The sequence below is a fragment of the Echinops telfairi genome, unplaced genomic scaffold (genome assembly GCF_000313985.2).
Source record: "Echinops telfairi isolate 266 unplaced genomic scaffold, ASM31398v2 ScPeMD7_7400;HRSCAF=8409, whole genome shotgun sequence".
Lineage (NCBI taxonomy): Eukaryota > Metazoa > Chordata > Mammalia > Afrosoricida > Tenrecidae > Echinops > Echinops telfairi.
In genome coordinates this window covers 3,511,129-3,529,529 of record NW_022111300.1, presented here as the reverse complement: position 1 = coordinate 3,529,529, position 18,401 = coordinate 3,511,129, and the positions used below count along the sequence as shown (strand labels likewise).

General features: G+C 35.5%; 1 protein-coding gene across 1 annotated transcript in view; it reads left to right on the top strand.

Moving 5' to 3' along the window:
* Window positions 1-18,401, top strand: part of SMCHD1 (structural maintenance of chromosomes flexible hinge domain containing 1) — a 144,367-nt gene that overhangs the window by 23,791 nt on the left and 102,175 nt on the right. The window contains exons 8-12 of the mRNA XM_004703060.2: window positions 3,277-3,391; window positions 3,508-3,627; window positions 8,928-9,094; window positions 12,922-13,012; window positions 13,692-13,902. Coding sequence (XP_004703117.1) covers window positions 3,277-3,391; window positions 3,508-3,627; window positions 8,928-9,094; window positions 12,922-13,012; window positions 13,692-13,902 — 704 coding nt within the window. The remainder of the gene's footprint in view (window positions 1-3,276; window positions 3,392-3,507; window positions 3,628-8,927; window positions 9,095-12,921; window positions 13,013-13,691; window positions 13,903-18,401) is intronic.

Sequence of the window (18,401 nt, the reverse complement as noted above, 5' to 3'; positions counted from 1 at the left end):
AGACTAGTCCTTGTAGAAGGACATCATGCTTAGAAAGTAGAGGGGCGGTGAAAAGAGGAAGGCCCTTGATGAGCTGGATGGACAGGGGCTGCCACCATGTGCTCAAGCAGAGGGACCGTTATGAGAAGGCTTCTAACTGGGCAGTTTGGTTCTGCTGTGCATAGAGCTTCTGTGAGTTGGAAACCACGCGGTGGTACCTAAAAACGACAACAGCAACAGTTTGCCCTTGAGTGTTGTTGACTACCTTTGAGTTACCTGACCATTTTGCTCTTCTTTTCTGAATTTTTCCTCACCCTTTAGCATATATTCACTGTGTGATCTTTCAAATTGCTTGATCCTATGCAGATAATACTTAAAAGAGCTTAAGGAGGAAAAAAAAAGTTTAATGACTGGCTTTAAGATGACTTCAGGAGGTATTTTTGGTTTAAGTTAAGACTAAAGAATATCTCAGGGCAATAGTTTGGGGGGTTCATCCACCCTTTCTTGCTCCAGAAATTCTGGGTCTATGAGACTTTGAATGTCCATTTTGAATTTCTCTTTTTTTGATCAGCATTATTCTACAGAATCTTTCATCACAATGTTCAGTACTGGTAGGCAGACACTGTCCAGCTTTTCTGATCACATAGCAAAGGAGACGGTTACCCACGCAGAGTCTATTCTGTCTTCTTCCCAGTGAATAGAGACAGATTGTTGTGCCTTGAGTGGCCACTTGCAAGCTTTCAGATTTTGTTTATTTGTTTTTCTCATATCAGTTTCATAGACTGTGCTGTTTATTGTTTTCTTCCTTCTGCTTGCTTTGCATTTATTGCACTGTTTTTCTCATTTTTCAGGTAGTATCTTAGATTATTGATTTGATATCCTTATATGAATATTTATGCTATAAGTTTTCCTCTTTGAACCACTGTAACCGCATCCCTCAAGGTTTGAAGTCCCTCAGTATAGTTGCAGATCTTGGTTTGTTTTATTTCAGTATGTTTGTAGTGGTTTTATTTTTGGTTTGGTTGGTTTTTTGGGTAGTTTTAAAATCCACTCTTCAAGGATGTACACTGGTACAGATAGGAACTGAAAATACAGGGAATCCAGGGCAGATGAGCCCTACAGGACCAGTGGTGTGAGTGGCGAAACAGGGAGGGTAAAGGGAGAATGGGTAGGAAAGAGGGAACCGATTACATGGAACTGTGCGTGACCTCCTCCCTGGGGGACAGACAACCGAAAAGTGGGTGAAGGGAGACGTCGGACAGGGCAAGATATGACAAAATAACAATTTATAAACTATCAAGGGCTCAGGAGGGAGGGGGGAGTGGGGAGGGAGGGGAAAAATGAGGACCTAATGTCGGGGGTTTAAGTGGAGAGAAAATGTTTTGAGAATGATGTACAAATGCGCTTTACACAATTGGTATGTGTATGGATTGTGATAACAGTTGTATGAGCCCCTAATAAAATGTTAAAAAAAAAATCCACTCTTCAAATTTCATTTGGTATATTTAGATTATTACTGTAGGTTATTTACTGTAATTATTGATACATTAGGATTTAATTTTGTCATTTTACCACTTATTCATTGTTTCTTTTATTTATTTTTTATTTCTATTAAAATTGTGGATTACTTTAACATTTTAGAATTACGTTTACTTTATCTGTAATTAAAAAAATATGTCTGTGTTTGTGCTTGTCTTTGTGTGTGATTTAATTGTTCTAGGGATAACTTGGACCTCTGGTGGCATAGTGGTTATATATATTGGGCTGCTAACCACAAGGTCAGCAGTTCAAAACTACCATTCATTTATCGAGATAAATTAGTAAAGAATTAAGCTGCTTGGAAACCCATAGGTGCAGTTCTACTCTGGCATTATAGGGTTACTATGAGTCAGTATTGACTTGATGGCAGTGACTTTGGTTATTTTCTAGGGACAACTGTATACATTATGTCTGTATGTACTGTTTGTACTACTACATATATTGATAACACCTCAGACTATTACTTTTAATAATTATTAAAAATATTTTTTAAAATAGTCTGAGGTGTTATCAATATATGTAGTAGTACATACAGACATAATGTATACAGAAACAGTTTTACCATGTTTTAACACTAAGGAAAAGAAAACTATCGTACTGATAGCAATACCAATAAAATAAATCTCAGAGAAAAAATTATCTCCAGGGAATGAAGAGCAAACCATGAAATGAGCAAATGCAATGGTAAATAAAATATGCTAAAACTGTTTCTGTTGATCTATTATCTCTTTCCTATTGTCAAGTCCTGCTCATAACAACCCTCTAGGACAGAGCAGGACTACTATCCCACGGGGGTTTCCAGACTTAACTCTTTGTGGGGGCAGATTACCAGGTCAGTAGGCAGCATATAATTATGCCTTGCGATTTGAAGATCTTTTAACTGGTATTTTAGACCAATTATCCTAATGTTGCTGTGTGTGAGTTTAAATTTGCTTTCTTGCTATTAGTATATTTCCCTATTGGTTTTTAACCCCCTTTCTATTTTTTTGTGCCTTATTTTGGACTGAATATTTTTTATATGTGATTGTGTTTTATTTCCTTGGTTGGCTTATTACCAGTAACACTTTTTATTTTACCAGTAACTTGGATTTTTGGTATGCATCTCTAACTTATCAAGGCGTACATCAACTAATACTATCATTTCATGCATAATATAAATGCATTACAACAGCATGTGTGTTTCATTATATACATCTTGGTTTTTATGCTTTAGCGTTATGCATCTTACATTGACATATATTGTATAATCATTATCTTTGGAGATTTTTAAAATAGGAAAATTGTCTTTTGACATTTTCTGACCTTAAGGTTTTTAGAATTGACTCAATGGCAGTGAGTTTGGTTTCTGGTTTTGGAAGGTTTTCCATTAGAATTTTCCTTTGTTTCATTTTTAATTTATTTTACTTTGTTTTTAGTGAAAACTTGCACAGCAAATCAAGTTCCTGTTTAACAATTTATGAGGACAAAGACATTCCTTTAGTTCAGATTGCTGAGAGATTTTCTAATATAGTAGGGTGGGCCCAGGTATCTACATTTCTTAAAGTTCCCAGGTGCTGGTCATCTGGGACGACACTTTGAGAAACCCTTCAGAATATGTGTTGTATAGTCTTCGAGCTCTGATTCTGTTACCTGTAATAAAGGTGCTCTTCAGCTTGGTGGTCATTTTACTTATACTTAATAAAAGTTAATAAAAAAATTCCCTTCATGGCTAAGTAGCTTGTTGAAAAATGACTGTGTTAATCATATGTTTTATTTTAGTGATCATTCAGGATATGTTCGCCCAGTACCAGTGCCACGCAGTTTAAATAGTGATATATCCTATTTTGGTGTGGGCGGCAAGCAGGCTGTTTTCTTTGTTGGACAGTCAGCCAGAGTAAGTAAAGAAAAAATTTACAAATGAAGTTTGATGAAATATCTTGATATTGACACTACCTAAATTAAGAAACCAATGAAATTAATTAGGAATTTAATACTTTTTAAATTTAACAGATGATAAGCAAACCTGCAGATTCCCATGATGTCCATGAACTTTTGCTCTCTAAAGATGATTTTGAGAAGAAGGAGAAAAATAAAGAGGCAATATACAGTGGATACATTAGAAACAGGAAGGTACGTTACATTTTGACTCAATAATAATAAATTTATTCTTTGGGGGAGTTACTATCACAGCAAGGTTTTTTTTCTGTGTTTTTTTTTTCTTCTATTTCTGTCTAAGATACCTGTATTGATGGTTTATTAAAAACTTAAGGGAATTTTTAAAATGAACTAATTTTTCACTTTAAATCTTTTAAGTTTGAACTTTTTGAAGATTCTTTTTGGCTCTAAAAGAAACTGTAGAAAATTACATAAGAAGTATAAAGAAAATAATGATCCCAAATACTAAGGGAAATTATTAAAAATATTTTGGTGGATTAACCTTCCACTAAAAACTGCCAGATATACTCGAATATAAGCCGACTCGAATATCAGCCGAGGCACCTAATTTTATCACAAAAACTGCATAAAGAATGTGCTGAAAAACGGCTTATACACTACTATATACAGTATTTTGAAATATTCCCTTATGTTACAGAATTTTTTGGGTACACAAGTCATTTTGAAATGGTTTCATTATGTTTCTTTGAATATCCTATTAATTTCTTTGTTGAACCATTGACATAGTCCTAGGGTTTTTTTGTAATGATATTGTGTCAATGCATATATTTTTAATTTTTTGTGAATTGGATTGAAGGTTTACAAAACAAATCACTTCTCTTTCAAGAGTTTATGCAAATTTCATGGTAATTGAAAGCAGTCCCCACAATGTAACATCACTTTTATACTACTTCCCATGTTTCCTGTTTCTATTCCTTTACCTTTCCTAACCCCACTGAAATTTGTCCTTATATAAATGCTTCCCTTTTGATCTCAAATGACTAATTATTCTGAGGTGTTCATACTTTCATAGTGTTACTGTTAATGTCTGTGGTTGAAAACAGCCACAGTGTTGAGTTAATTTCCAAACTATTTCCGTTCTATTCAGGACTTTCTAATGTGATCCCTTTCAAAGCAGCTGTTCTTTGCATAAAATTTTGCCATGATTTTTCCAATAATGTTCTGGTTGTTCCCTGCTGTTGAGTGGACTCCACCTCATGGCAAATTCATACAATACTGACTTAGAACTCCACTATAGGGTATTCTTGGCTGTAGCCTGTAAGGAAATAGTTTACAGACTTTTGTTTTGCATTGGCACTGGGTGGGTTCAAATCAGGTTTGCAGTTGAATACAAGTCATTTGTGCTTCATAGAGATTGTTGAAGTTTGAATAACCGTGGTAATGCGTTTATAAAATGTTCCGACTTTTTATTACAAAGTTGTTTTCCTAAAAACTTGGCTAAAATTCATATACATTCCTAATTGGCATGTGGAAGTTACACGTTTCTTTAAAAGAATGAAGAGAACAAAGCAGCAAAATCTTGGTAGATTCATTACTAGGAGACTGTTTATACACCTATGCCTCACTTATTTTTATTCGACACCATTTATAACAGCAATAAAAAAATCTAATGATGAAGAGACTAAAAATATTGTGGAAAAGTGAAATTAAAAGATAATGAATGTTTTCTATGAACTTTTTGAAGCCCCTGTTTTTTGTGCATACATTTGGCAGTAAAGCTCAGGTGTAAGGCAAGAATATTGCTGACTGTGATGGTTAAAGTTCTGTGTCATCTTGGCTGGGCTATGATTCTTAGTGATTTGGCAGTTATGTTATCAGATATTTGTGTAATAAGGCAGTCACCCTTCATTTAATGATCTGTCATGATCATCCTCCATTTTTTGTATTATGCCAATTTTTGCATAACAACCTGGTCTTTGGAACCGACCTGTATCAGTAGGTGAGGTGTGGATATATTGTATCTTATGCTTATTTCTTAATTTTTTTTTTTTTTTGGAAATTTTTTTCTTTTTTTTTTTTTTTAATCAATTTATTGGGGCTCATACAATTCGTCACAATACATAGATCAATTGTGTAAAGCACATCTATACATTTGTTGCCCTCATCATTCCCAAAATTTTCTTGCCTCTTGGGTTCCCGGAATCCGCTCATTTTCCTTTTTTTTTAAATTTTCCCCCCCTCCCCTTCCCTTTCCCCCATGCACCCTTAATAATTTATAAATTATTTTTGTATCTTACATTACACTGTCCGGCGCCTCCCTTCACCCACCCCGCTGCTGCCCGTCCCCCAGAGAGGAGGCCATATGTGGCTCCCTGTGATCCATTCCCCCTTACTACCTCCCCTTTCCCTCCTGATATCGCCCCCTTCACCCCCGGTCCTGAGAGTTTCTTCCGTCCTACATTCCCTGCGCTTCCAATTCCCCTCTTATTTCTTAATTTTAAATTCACAGCCATTAACTCTGTTACAACTCATTGTGATGCTGTAGGACAGTATAGAACTGCCCCTGTGAGTTTCTGACACAGCAACTCTTTGTGGAAGTAGAAAATCTTAACTTTTTTTTCTGTAGCTGCTGGTGGTTTTAAATTGTTGACCTGTGGTTAACAGCTAACATTTAACCACTACCACCAAAGCTCCTGCTTGTTAACTAATTTTTATTATCTTTCTAACTTAATGTTCTTCTATTATTCAGAAAATTTCTTCATTTTGTTAATCTACTTTTTAGACTCTTAAACCTACTACATTTAACAAGTATATAAGTTGATCAATTTAAATAACTATCTCTAAACTGATTTCATCTTATCCTACCATCATAAAGCCCTATAGCCCTATAAAGGATATTTATGGATATATTGTTTGTCAATTTAAATTGGTTAAAAATATGAATTGAGAGTTTAAATGATTTTTAAAAATGGTTTGTATATGGCAGAACTGTGCTTGAACTGGATTCTCTGGGATCTTAATTTTTGTACCAGCTTTCTCTGTTTTGTGTTTGGTCATTCCAATAAACATTTAATGAACAACAGTAGAGGCCTAGTTCTTTCCTTTGTCATACCAGTTCTTTTCATCCTGTTTTCCTTTTTTTGGAGGGACTCTTTCCCTTTAGTTGGTGTTCTTAATTTATACTGTTTCCTGGAAATTTTGTGCATGTGTAATACTATATAGCATAGTATAGTACATGACATGTATATTACATATAATTAACAACTGTATGTGTATTTCTTGCCAAGACTTATCTCAATCTTCGACTTAGTCCTTATTCAGTAAATAAACTTATTCTAAGCATCTTAGGCAACGAAAGATTTCATAAAAGGAATTAGATGTTTCCATGATTACTGGATAGGCTGAAGAATGTCACACTCTAGGCTGCGCTTTCTTGGATGTGTTCAGGACATTCAGAACCAACCTTTGAACAGTGCCACAGCAACTGCTATAATCATAAAGTTGGTGCTATAACCACCGCTAGAGTTGGAATTCAAGAATATCACACAATGTCTGTGATCTGAGAGTTTAGAAGGTCTAACTGCACAGTTGTCTCAATATCGAGACCTACAATTTCTTTTCATCACTTTTTGGCACTTGAAAGTAGAGCCAAGTACTGATCTTTTAGTGGCCTTGCATGATAACATAAAACTATCAGAACACCTCCATCAGTTTGTTATAGAGTGGCTTGTGCCTTGCTGTGATACTGGAAACAATATTACTTGTATTTCAGATAGCAGGGTCATTTAAAATGAACAGGTTTCAGCTTCTGGACTAACAACACCGTATGAAAAAGGAATAGGCTGTCTACTTTGAGGAATTAGGTTAGTACTGGAACATTGTCACGTACTGAAAACTTCATGAATAACAGCAAAATATTGTAGAGATAGTGCCAGATGAGTCCCTCAGTTAGGAAGGCATTTAAAATGAGGAAGGAGCTGCCTTTTCAAAGTAGAGTTGGCCATAATTACATGGATTGAGTAAAGCTTAGGGAGTAAAGCCTTCAGGACTTTCATTTGCTGATGGGGCACAACTCAAAATGAGAAGAAACAGCTGCAAACATCAAGTAATAATTGGAACTTGGAATGCATGAAGCATGAATATAATGAAAGTTGGCAGTTGTAAAAAAAATAAATTGGAACACAAAAATTGATACATTAGGCATTACTGAGCTGAAATGGGCAGTTATTGGCCATGTTGAATCAGAAAATCATATCATTTACTGTGCTGGGAATGCAGCAATCCAGAAGAATGGTGTTGCAGTCATTGTCACAAAGGACATTTTGTGCTTGACACAATGGATGTATGTATGGATTATGATAAGAGTTGTACGAGCCCCCAATAAAATGATTAAAAAAAATAAAATACTAAAAGAGTTTTCCTCATGGGGAAAAAAGGACATTTTAAGGTCTATTTTGGAGTACCAAGCTGTCTGTTATAGAATTATATCGATCCACATTCAATATAACTATTATTTAAATTTATGCACCAATCACTAAAGTTATTGATAAATTTTACCAATGATTTCAGTCTGAGGTGGGTCAAACATGCAATCAAGGTGCATTGTTAATTGTTGGCAATTGGAATGCAAAAGTTGGAAACTAAGAGGAAGGAACAGTGGTTGGAAAAGATGGCCTTGGTGACAGAAACAAAAGTGGAGATCACATGATAGGATTTTAAAAGGCCAACAACTTCTTCATTGCAAATACCTTTTTAAACACAAAAGGTGGCTACATGTGAACTTCTCAAGATGGAATCCACAGAAATCAAATTGACTACATCTGTGGAAGAGGCGATGGAACTCCATATTAGCAGCTAACACAGCGATGCTGACTGTGGAACAGACCATCAGTTACTCATATGGAAGGTTCCTGTTGAAGCTGAAGAAAATAGATGATGAACTAAAAGAACCCAATAGAAAATCTCAAAGGACAGCTAGACAAAGTGAAGTATTATAATAATGAAATGTGCAAAGACCTTGAGTTAGAAAACTGAGAAGGAAGAATTCATTTCTGAGCATATCTTGAACTGAAAAAAAAAACCCAAGCCCAGGATTATTTTATTCATATTTAAATACAGTGCATTTTAGCCAAGCCAGTTGGATTCAGACTGACTCCTAGTTTTGTTGAACATGGAGTGTTGCTTACTGGTTTTGACCAAAGTAAGTCATAGCAGTCCCACAACCTATGCTTACTCAGGGTTTGTGTCTTCACTTTCTTTGTAGTTCTAGAGTTGGTTTATGATTATTGAGCAGCATTATGGGATCATAGAGTCCTTGTACATGTTCAGATTTTGCAGTCTTTGTAAGTTTTTCTGTTTTCAGTGTTATATACTTAGCTGCATTTTTAAATTGTCCTGATTTCCTCCAAAAGTTTTCTGAAGTCAGTTTCTGGGGGGCAAAAAAAATCCAAGTGAATTGCATTAAAATCGTTTCTAAATGGTATTTGTGTAATTTGGGTGCATCTAATTTATTATGTATATATTTTCTCTTGTAGCCATCTGATTCTGTTCACATTACAAATGATGATGAAAGATTTCTACATCATCTTATTTTAGAGGAGAAGGAAAAAGATAGCTTTACTGCTGTGATTATCACAGGAGTACAACCAGAACACATACAGTACTTGAAAAATTATTTCCATCTTTGGACACGACAGTTAGCGTAAGTAATATTTGGTTTAACTTTTTCATTTTTACAACTTCCAATTTTCCTGTATTCATACTTAGTGCATTCTAAATTTCACTTACTGATTCATGTCTGCAGCTGTTTCTTCTCATTTTGAGTTGTGGCCCCTCAGCAAGTAAAGGCCCTGAAGACTTTACTCCCACAAGCTTTACTCCATAATGGAAGGAACTCAGTGCAAATAACATAATTAGAATATGCTACTTAAATTTGAGACAAAAATATTACAGATACATTTGAAATCATCTTTATTCTGTTTGCTCATGATTCATTTCCTTCAATGTAGTATCTAGTACTCTGATAGTTCTTTCTGTATTTCTAGCTCACTTATGTTTTACTGGGCATTATTTGAGTGACAATTTGTTTGGTGGTAAATATATAATAAATTACTCTTTTAACTATTTTTTAAATTGTGCTGTTTGGGGATACTAATTTTATTTGCATTGCTGACCTTCATATCCATTTCCAAGGATTTTCATCACCACAAACAGAAACCCAGTACTCTTTAAGCAGTAATTCCCCATCCTCCCTTCTACTTTCTCTGGTAATCACTGGTAAATGTTTGCCTAAGTAGCATGATTGAATATGTGTCCTTTGTGACTGGCTTATTTTACTCAGTATGCCTTCAGGGTTATCTAGCTCATAGCACATAGCAGACTTTCATCTTTATTTATAGCTCAGTGGCTTAGGCTTTATTTAATTCAAATTTTAAAACTTTTATTTTTGTAAAAATATGTGACACTTGCAAATTTAACCTTTTTCATTTGTACAGTTTACTGGTATCAGGTTGGGCTATACTTTTCAGCAGCGTAAAGGGAAACTCTGCTTTCTAAACAGTTACTCCCTCCTCTCCCCTCTGTCTTAACCCATTAATTAGTATAAACAAACAAACAAAGAGAAGGGTTATAAGGAAGGGATGATTTAACCAAGGTGCAGAATAGCACCAATGAAGCACATCATTCCTTTAGCTCCTGAATGTTTCCTCCCGCCCACTACCACGACCCATTTCTACCTTACAAATCTGGCTAGACCAGAGAACACACGTTGATACAGATATGAGCTCTCGACACATGGAATTCAAGACAGATAACCCCTCAGTAACAGTAGTGGGAGTAGTGATATCATGAGGGTGGGGAATGGTAGGGGCGGGAAGGGGTTGACAGGGGGAATCCATCACAATGTTGGATATATAGCCCCCACCCCCAAGGGGACAAATAACAGAAATGTGGGTGAAAGGAGACAATGGACAGTGTAAGATGTTTAATTATAATAACTATATAATTGAACAAGGATTCACGGGGGCGGGAGAGGGTGTGCGGGAGGAAAGGAGCTGATACCAAGGGCTCAAGTAGAAAATGTTTTAGAAATAATGATGGCAGCATGTACAAATAAGCTTGATACAATTGATGTATGGAATGTTATGAGTTATAAGAGCCCCCAATAAAATAATTTAAAAACAAAACAAAAAAAGCCACAAGCCCACTTACATTGAGTCAGTTCTGACTCATAATGACCCTATAGGGCAAAGTAGAACTGCCTCCTTTGGGTTTCTGAGGCTTTAAATCTTTACAGGAGCACACAACTTTATCTTTTTACCCTCACAGCCACTGCTGAGTTTGAACTGCTGACCCTGTGGTTAGCATCCCAACACATAACCCACTACATCACCAAGTCCCTCTTAATCAGTATACATTTGCTTAATCTAGATGTATTCTATGAGTATTTGCCCTTTTTTATCTGACTTCATTCTTTTTGTAACATATACCAGTTTTTAATTTCTCTTTATGAGGCATTAGTCACTTCGTTGTATATATGCCATATTTTATTTATTCATCTGGAATTGGCTTTTTGACATCTACTACAAAACTAAACTTCAGAATTGAAATTCAGCACCTCCACTCCCATATCTTTTGTGTTTATCTGTAGGCTTATTGTCCATACCATATATTTTACTTATTTTTTTTTGTTTGTCTTCCCCAAATTGAAGTATTTTTTTCATTATCTGCTGACTGTATCCCCAGGCTCTAGAAAAATGTCAGCTACATAGCAGTTGTTCATCTAATGGACATTACCTCAAGTCTATTAAAGAGGTGAGGGGTAAGGCAAGTTTGACGTAGTAAAATCTTTAAATCATTGTATAGTTATTTCAATAAACCATAGTATTCTATAGACTACATATTTTAATAGGCTAACTCAGAGAAATATTTAATGACTTTTTTTTTTCTCTATTGGTTATGTACTACACATACTGTTGACTGTGTTGGCCCTTGCAGACCAAGATACTTAAGGACTAGTGGTTTTTCTTCCCTAAGTAATATGAGTTATTAAAAAATGTCGACAAGCCGGTCAGGGGACAGTGTAGTAACGATGAAACATACAACTTTCCTCTAGTTCTTAAGTGCGTCCTCCCCACTATCATGATCCCAATTCTACCTTACAAATGCAGCTGGACCGGAGGATGTACACTGGTACAGATAGGAAATGGAAACAGGGAGTACAGGACAGATGAATCCTTCAGGTCCAGTGGTGAGAGGTGTGATACCAGGAGGATGGAGGGAAGGTGGGGTAGAAAAGGGGAACAGATTACAAGGATCTACATATAACCTCTCTGGAGGTCGGTCAACCGAAAAGTGCGTGAAGGGAGATGTTGGACAGTGTAAGACAAAATAATAATGACTTGTAAATTGTCGAGGGTTCATGAGGGAGGAGGGAACGGGGAGGGATGGGAAAAAATGAGGAGCCGATACCAGGGGCTTAAGTGGAAAGCAGATGTTTTGAGAATGATGATGGCAACAAATGTGCAAATGTGCTTGACACAATGGATGTTTGTATGGATTGTGATAAGCATTGTACAAGCCCCCAATAAAATGATTTTTAAAAGATGTAGACAATAATTTAACTGAAAGTTCTTAGTGTAGATAACTTAATTGGAATATACTCCTGCTATAACAAATAATAATATATTCATAGAACTTTAACTTTTCTTTGAAGCAGACCATTTTTATGCTATTAAAGTGATCTTTCATAATATGGTGTTAAAGTTTTATTTTTATATGACTTAGAGAAAGATCTAAAAGTTTTCACTGTTTTTATCTTTGTCATTGGCATTTTAATCAGTAGCTCAGATAATAAATTTAATTATTTTTTATTAAAATGTATATGATAAAATATAGATTTCTGTATTTTGAAAAATTACTAAAAATATAATTATTTTTTAACTTTCAGTAACCCCACCAAAATATCTTTAAAATTTTATTACTTAAATGACTTAAAAAAAATAAAGTGGCAAATAATTCTGCAGCAGTTGTTTATGTAATGCATTAATTTATTTGCTTGTTTTGTCTTCAGAATATTAGGATAAGAAAAGTTAGTTGAGATCATAATTTAGTCCAGTATATTCTTTGATACTCTGGGTTTTTGTTTGTTTGTTTGACAATATCTGGCAAATAGAATTTTATTTATTCTTATCTCCAGCTTTATCCTAGTATGTTTTGTTTGATTATCTGGACTTCTTGGGAATATAAAGTATGTCACTTTGCATTTAGGAAGGCCATCTCTCCCAAACTATAGTCCTCTCCTATAGGTAAATCATGTGTACTCGCTGAGCCCCCATTTTTATGTCTATAAGTGAGATGTAATCATAATTGCATTTCAGGATTGTTTGAACCACTAAGCAGGATATACTTAAATACTTAGTATAGTGATTGGCACCCAATAACTACTGCTAACTAGTAACTATTAAGAGTTTTTATGTGAAGTGTAATTCTATGTGAATTAAGTTATAAATTTATTCCTCTGTTTTTTAGGCATATTTATCATTACTATGTTCACGGCCCAAAAGGAAATGAAATACATACATCAAAAGAAGCTGGACCTTTTAACAACATTGATATTGAAGTAAGATAAAAATCCATCCTAAAATGTTACTAGGATTATTCCATTCCAGTTGCAAGTGACTGAATACACTCAGTCAATAATTAGGCAACTCCTTTCTTTAGCTTTTACCAAAGTACTTTGGTAAATTGTTACCAAGAAAACAGAATTCTTGAAAACAGAAATTTGAATTCTTCACCTTGATTGACTATCGTATTTGAATTCTCTTTTCTTCTCTCTTCTGTAGAGACAGGAATTACTCCTAACATCATGTCTTGAAGCAGGGAGGAAAAGAAACAGGACTTTTTTTCAATGAAGTCTTAGAGGGGACTTATGGTTTAGAAACAGAACTTTCAGTGTTAGATTCTCAATATCCTTGTCTACATCTTAGAATGTTGTTTATGCCTTATGCCTTAACTCTAGCCAGAAACCTTCCGTTAAACCTACTCATGACTTATCTGTCCTTAATTCTCATTTACTGGCTCTTTTGTTTACTTTCTGTTTTATCTTATTGAGATGTCACAAAGAGCTATTTAACCTCTAATTCTACATATACAAAATATACCCAGACATATTAATATACATTTCATTAAACTAGATAGTTATTTGTACAGATTAGAGTTAATACCAGTTCTTTTGTTGGACTGTAGTTGAGAGCAGAAGTGACGTCACCCAAATAATGATTGTTTTATCTTTATTTTAGATCTCCGTGTACGAAAAGGGGAAGGCACCTAAGATTGTCAACCTACGGGAAATACAAGATGACATGCAGACGTTGTATATAAACACAGCAGCTGATAGTTTTGAATTCAAGGCTCATGTTGAAGGAGATGGTGTAGTGGAAGGGATTATTCGATATCATCCTTTCTTATATGACAGAGAAACATACCCCGATGACCCATGCTTTCCATCAAGTATGTTAATTCTGTTATTTTAGCCATAAAATGTGAAGTTGTGTTTAAGTATAGTGCTTTTTTTAAAAATTGTTACAGCAGGTCCATTATTAAGGTTAGATAAATAAGTGTGTATATATATTTCCTTATGCAAGTCTTCTTAATTTGTTAGGTTTTGTATTTTATAATTCTTTTTATGTATACTCTTTTCTACTTGATAAAGCACTAGCTTTAAGAAACATGTTGTTTTCTCATAGTCGTTTTACTGAACCTTTAGCAGCATACTGCTTATAAATCTCTTATGTATTACAAATAATTTTCTTATTTTCTTTGTATATGTGGGTATTTATAAATTACCTTTACGCTTTATGTGGCCATATCTATTGGTCTTTTCTTTATACTTTCTGATTTTATGTTGCTGTAGAAAGGCTTCTGATACCTCAAGTTTATAAAAATATTCTGTAATTTTTATTTTTGTCATTTTATACTTAGATCTTTGGTGCATGTATAATCTTTATGGCTAAAGTTAGGTAGGCACTTAATATTTCCTGGCACCAATTATTGAGTGTTACAATTCTCTAATAGTTTTTTTTTTTTGTAAATATTTTATTGGGGGCTCTACATTTCTTATCACAATCCGTACATTCCTCCAATGTGTCAAAAACATTTGTACATATGCCATCAATATTTTCAAAGCATTCTCTTCCCACTTGAGTCCCTGATATCAGCTCCCCATATCTTCCTCCTCCCTCTCCCGCCTGCCCCTTCTCATGAACCCTTGATAAGTTATGAATTATTTTTTCCATATCTTACATCACCCTCCATCGCCCCTCACCCACTTTTCCATTATTTGTACCCCTGGGAGGGGGTTGATCCTTGTGATTGATTCCCCCTGTAAACCCCTACCCTCTTCTAATTCTAGTATCTCTACTCTCATTGTTGGCCTTGAGGGGTTTATCTATGCTGAATTCACTGTGTTTAGGGCTCTTATCTGTAGCAGTGTGCATGTTCTGGTCTAATCTGATTTGTAAGATAGAATTGAGGTCATGATAGTGTGAGGAAGGAGGCACCAAAGAACTAGAGGAAAGTTGTGTGTTTCATTGGTGCTATAATGCACCCTGACTGGCTCATCTCTTCTCTATGACCCCTCTGTGAGGGGATGTCTAATTGTCTACTGATGGGCATTGGGTCTCCACTCCATGTCTCCCTGTTATTCACCTTGGATATGATTTTATTCTGGGTCTTGAGATGCCTGATACCTAATGCCATTGACACTTCGTGACCACACAGGCTTGTGTCCTTCCATGTGACCTTTGTTGCTTCTCAGCTAGATGGCCACTTGATTATCTTCAAACCTTCAGGACCTCAGATGCTATATCTTTTGATAGCTGGGCACCATCAGCTTTCTTCACATTTGCTTATGCACCCATTTTGTCTTCAGTGATCGTGTCAGGAAGATGACCAACACAGAATGCCGGATTGTTAGAACAAGGTGTTCTTGTGTTAAGGGGGTACTAGAATTGAGGCCCAATATCCATCTACAACCTTAATTCTTAACTTACAGATATGAGTACATAGTTCTATTCTCCTCTGGTTATATATATATTTACATATGTATATGTCTGTATTTAGTCCTCTATAAATGTTCTTTGCCTCCTGATTCTTTCCTCTCTTTCCTTTTTACTTCCTTCTTGTCCTACCATCATGTTCGGCCTTCATTCGGGTTTGGTAATAAATTCCTATAAGTATATAGTTAGGTCTAAATTCTTCACTGTGAGCCTTTGTTCTTATTTTTACATATGGATAATAAATGGACTTATTCTGTATATTGATATTGTTAGAATAAGGGAAAGCATTCTCATAGTGCTTCTTTTTTTCTCATTGTGCTTCTTTTTTAAGATTATTCTTAATTTTTAAATTTGTCCTCTTCTAGATAAACTTCAGAATTATCTTTATAGGTTCACTTAAAAATATCCTGGTGGAATTGTTGGGATTGCATTGGGTTTATCAATTGACAATGTATTTTTTCTCATCCAGATTATTTTCTTTACTGCATCTTTAACATGGGAGCGCTGAAACCAGATTTTCTGCATTTGAATTCCATTTCTGTCACTTTCTCTCTGCTCACTTTTTCATCTGTTGAGTGAAAGTAATAGTTCAAACCTAATAGAAGTATTGTGAAGGTTGAAGGAAAAAGTGTTCCAAATCCTTAGAATAGTGCCCAACTCTATTTAGGAATTGTCCAATACATGTTTTACTCCGTAGTTCTGCCTCATAGGAGGTCTTGGAGCCCTTTTAAATTTGCTGTTTCTAAATCTTTTTTGCTTGTAGCAAAGAGCAAGGTAAAGCTTTTCAAATTATGTCTTAAAATCAGAGCAAGTAAGCGGAATGTTGGTCAGGGGTTCTTTGTGAAAAATAACCTTGTTTTATTGGCAAGAACTTGTAAGTAGAGACTTCTTTGTGCTGTCTTTTCCACAGGAAAAGAAAGGCTTTATTTTAAGATGGGTGATTTTTGCCAGTGTAATATTGAAGTGTTACTATATCAAGATCATTATTTCTGATCTAGTTTATCTGGTTATATGAGAGTTTATTGCTAAAACATATGATGTTATGATTAAGCTTTAGATACCTAATAACCTATCATGTAATGCATTTCTATATGCATAATTTGTGCTTACCTGAAAATGCAATAATTTATTATATAAGGTAAATTTACATTGTGTTATTGGCTGATTTATCCAAACTAGTAAAACTTGCTGTATCTATACACCATAGATTAACCAGATCATTTTTATGTGAACCTACTGGGCCTAAAAGAAATGTGAAAACTATCATTTACATATAGGATTTAACTTTCTATAATACGTAGAGAGGAAGGACTCAGATAGTAACGCTTAGCGGTTAAACATGCCTTTGCTCTAAGTGAAGGTGAGTCAAAAGGCATTACTACAAAAGCATAAAAATATTTACTAAACACAAATAAGAATGTGGAGCTATTTTTTCTGGACATCTAGGTTTATGTACTTCTGAAAACTGGGTTTTGTTTTTTCCCCCCGAAATTTGTTATCTTGTTTGTTTATTTACTTTTTAATCATTTAAAAAATCATTTTATTGGGGGCGCATACAACTCTTATCACAATCCATCCATCCATCCATTGTGTCAAGCACATTTGTACATTTGTTGCCATCATCATTCTCAAAACATTTGCTTTCTACTTGAGCCCTTGGTATCACCTCCTCAATTTTTCCACTCCCTCCCTGCCCACCTTCCTTCATGAACTCTTGATAATTTATAAATTATTATTTTGTCATGTCTTACACTGTCCAACGTCTCCCTTCCCAATTTTCCATTGTCCGTCCCCCAGGAAGGAGGTTATATGTAGATCGTTGTAATCGATTCTCCCTTTCTACCCCACCTTCCCTCCACCCTCCTGGTATCGCCACTCTCACCACTGGTCCTGAAGGGGTCATCTGTCCTGGATTCCCTGTTTTCGGTTCCTATCTGTACCAGTGTACATCTTCTGGTCTAGCCAGACTTGTTAGGTACAATTGGGATCATGATAGCTGGGGGGAGGAAGATTTAAGAACTAGAGGAAAATTGTATGTTTCATCATTGCTAAACTGCACCCTGACTAACTCGTCTCCTCCCTGCGACTCTTCTGTAAGGGGATGTCCAGTTGCCTACAAATAGGCTTAGGGTCCCCACTCTGCACTCCCCTCATTCACAATTTTTTTGACTGATACCTGATCCCATGGAGAACTCGTGATCACACAGGCTGGTGTGCTTATTCCGTGTGGGCTCTGTTGCTTCTGAGCTAGATGGCAGCTTGTTTATCTTTAAGCCTTTTAATCCTCCAGATGGTTTATCCCTCTAATCTTATCTAGATAGACCTGCAGAGATAATAATATTCACAAAAACAAAACAGCAAAGCGCAGCAACAAAAGAAAACAAAATAACAACAACAAAAAACCCAGATGCTATATCTTTTGATAGCCGGGCACCATCAGCTTTCTTCACCACATTTGCTTTAGCACCCACTTTGTCTTTAGCGATCATGTCGGGAATGTCAGCATCATGGAATACCATGTTAATAGAACAAAGTGTTGCATTGAGGGAGTACTTGAGTGGAGGCCCAATGTCCATCTGCTACCTTAATACTAAACATATTAATATATGCACATAGATCCGTTTCCCCATCATCATATATAAATATATTTACATATGTATATTCCTGTGTTTAGACCTGTATAAATACCCTTTGACTCCTAGTTCTTTCCTCTATTTCCTTTTACTTTCCTCTTGTCCCACTATCATGCTCAGCCTTCATTTGGGTTTCAGTAATTCCTCTCAGTTACAGTGCCCTTGATCAATCCCTACCAGGCCTTACAACCTCCTTGCCACTGATTTTGGATCACTTGTTCTCTTGTCCCTGAGTTGGTTAACACCACTTCCTTTCCCCCACCTCCTCCTCTTCCATTTTTAAAAATAATAGAATAATTTTATTGGCATAAAATTCACA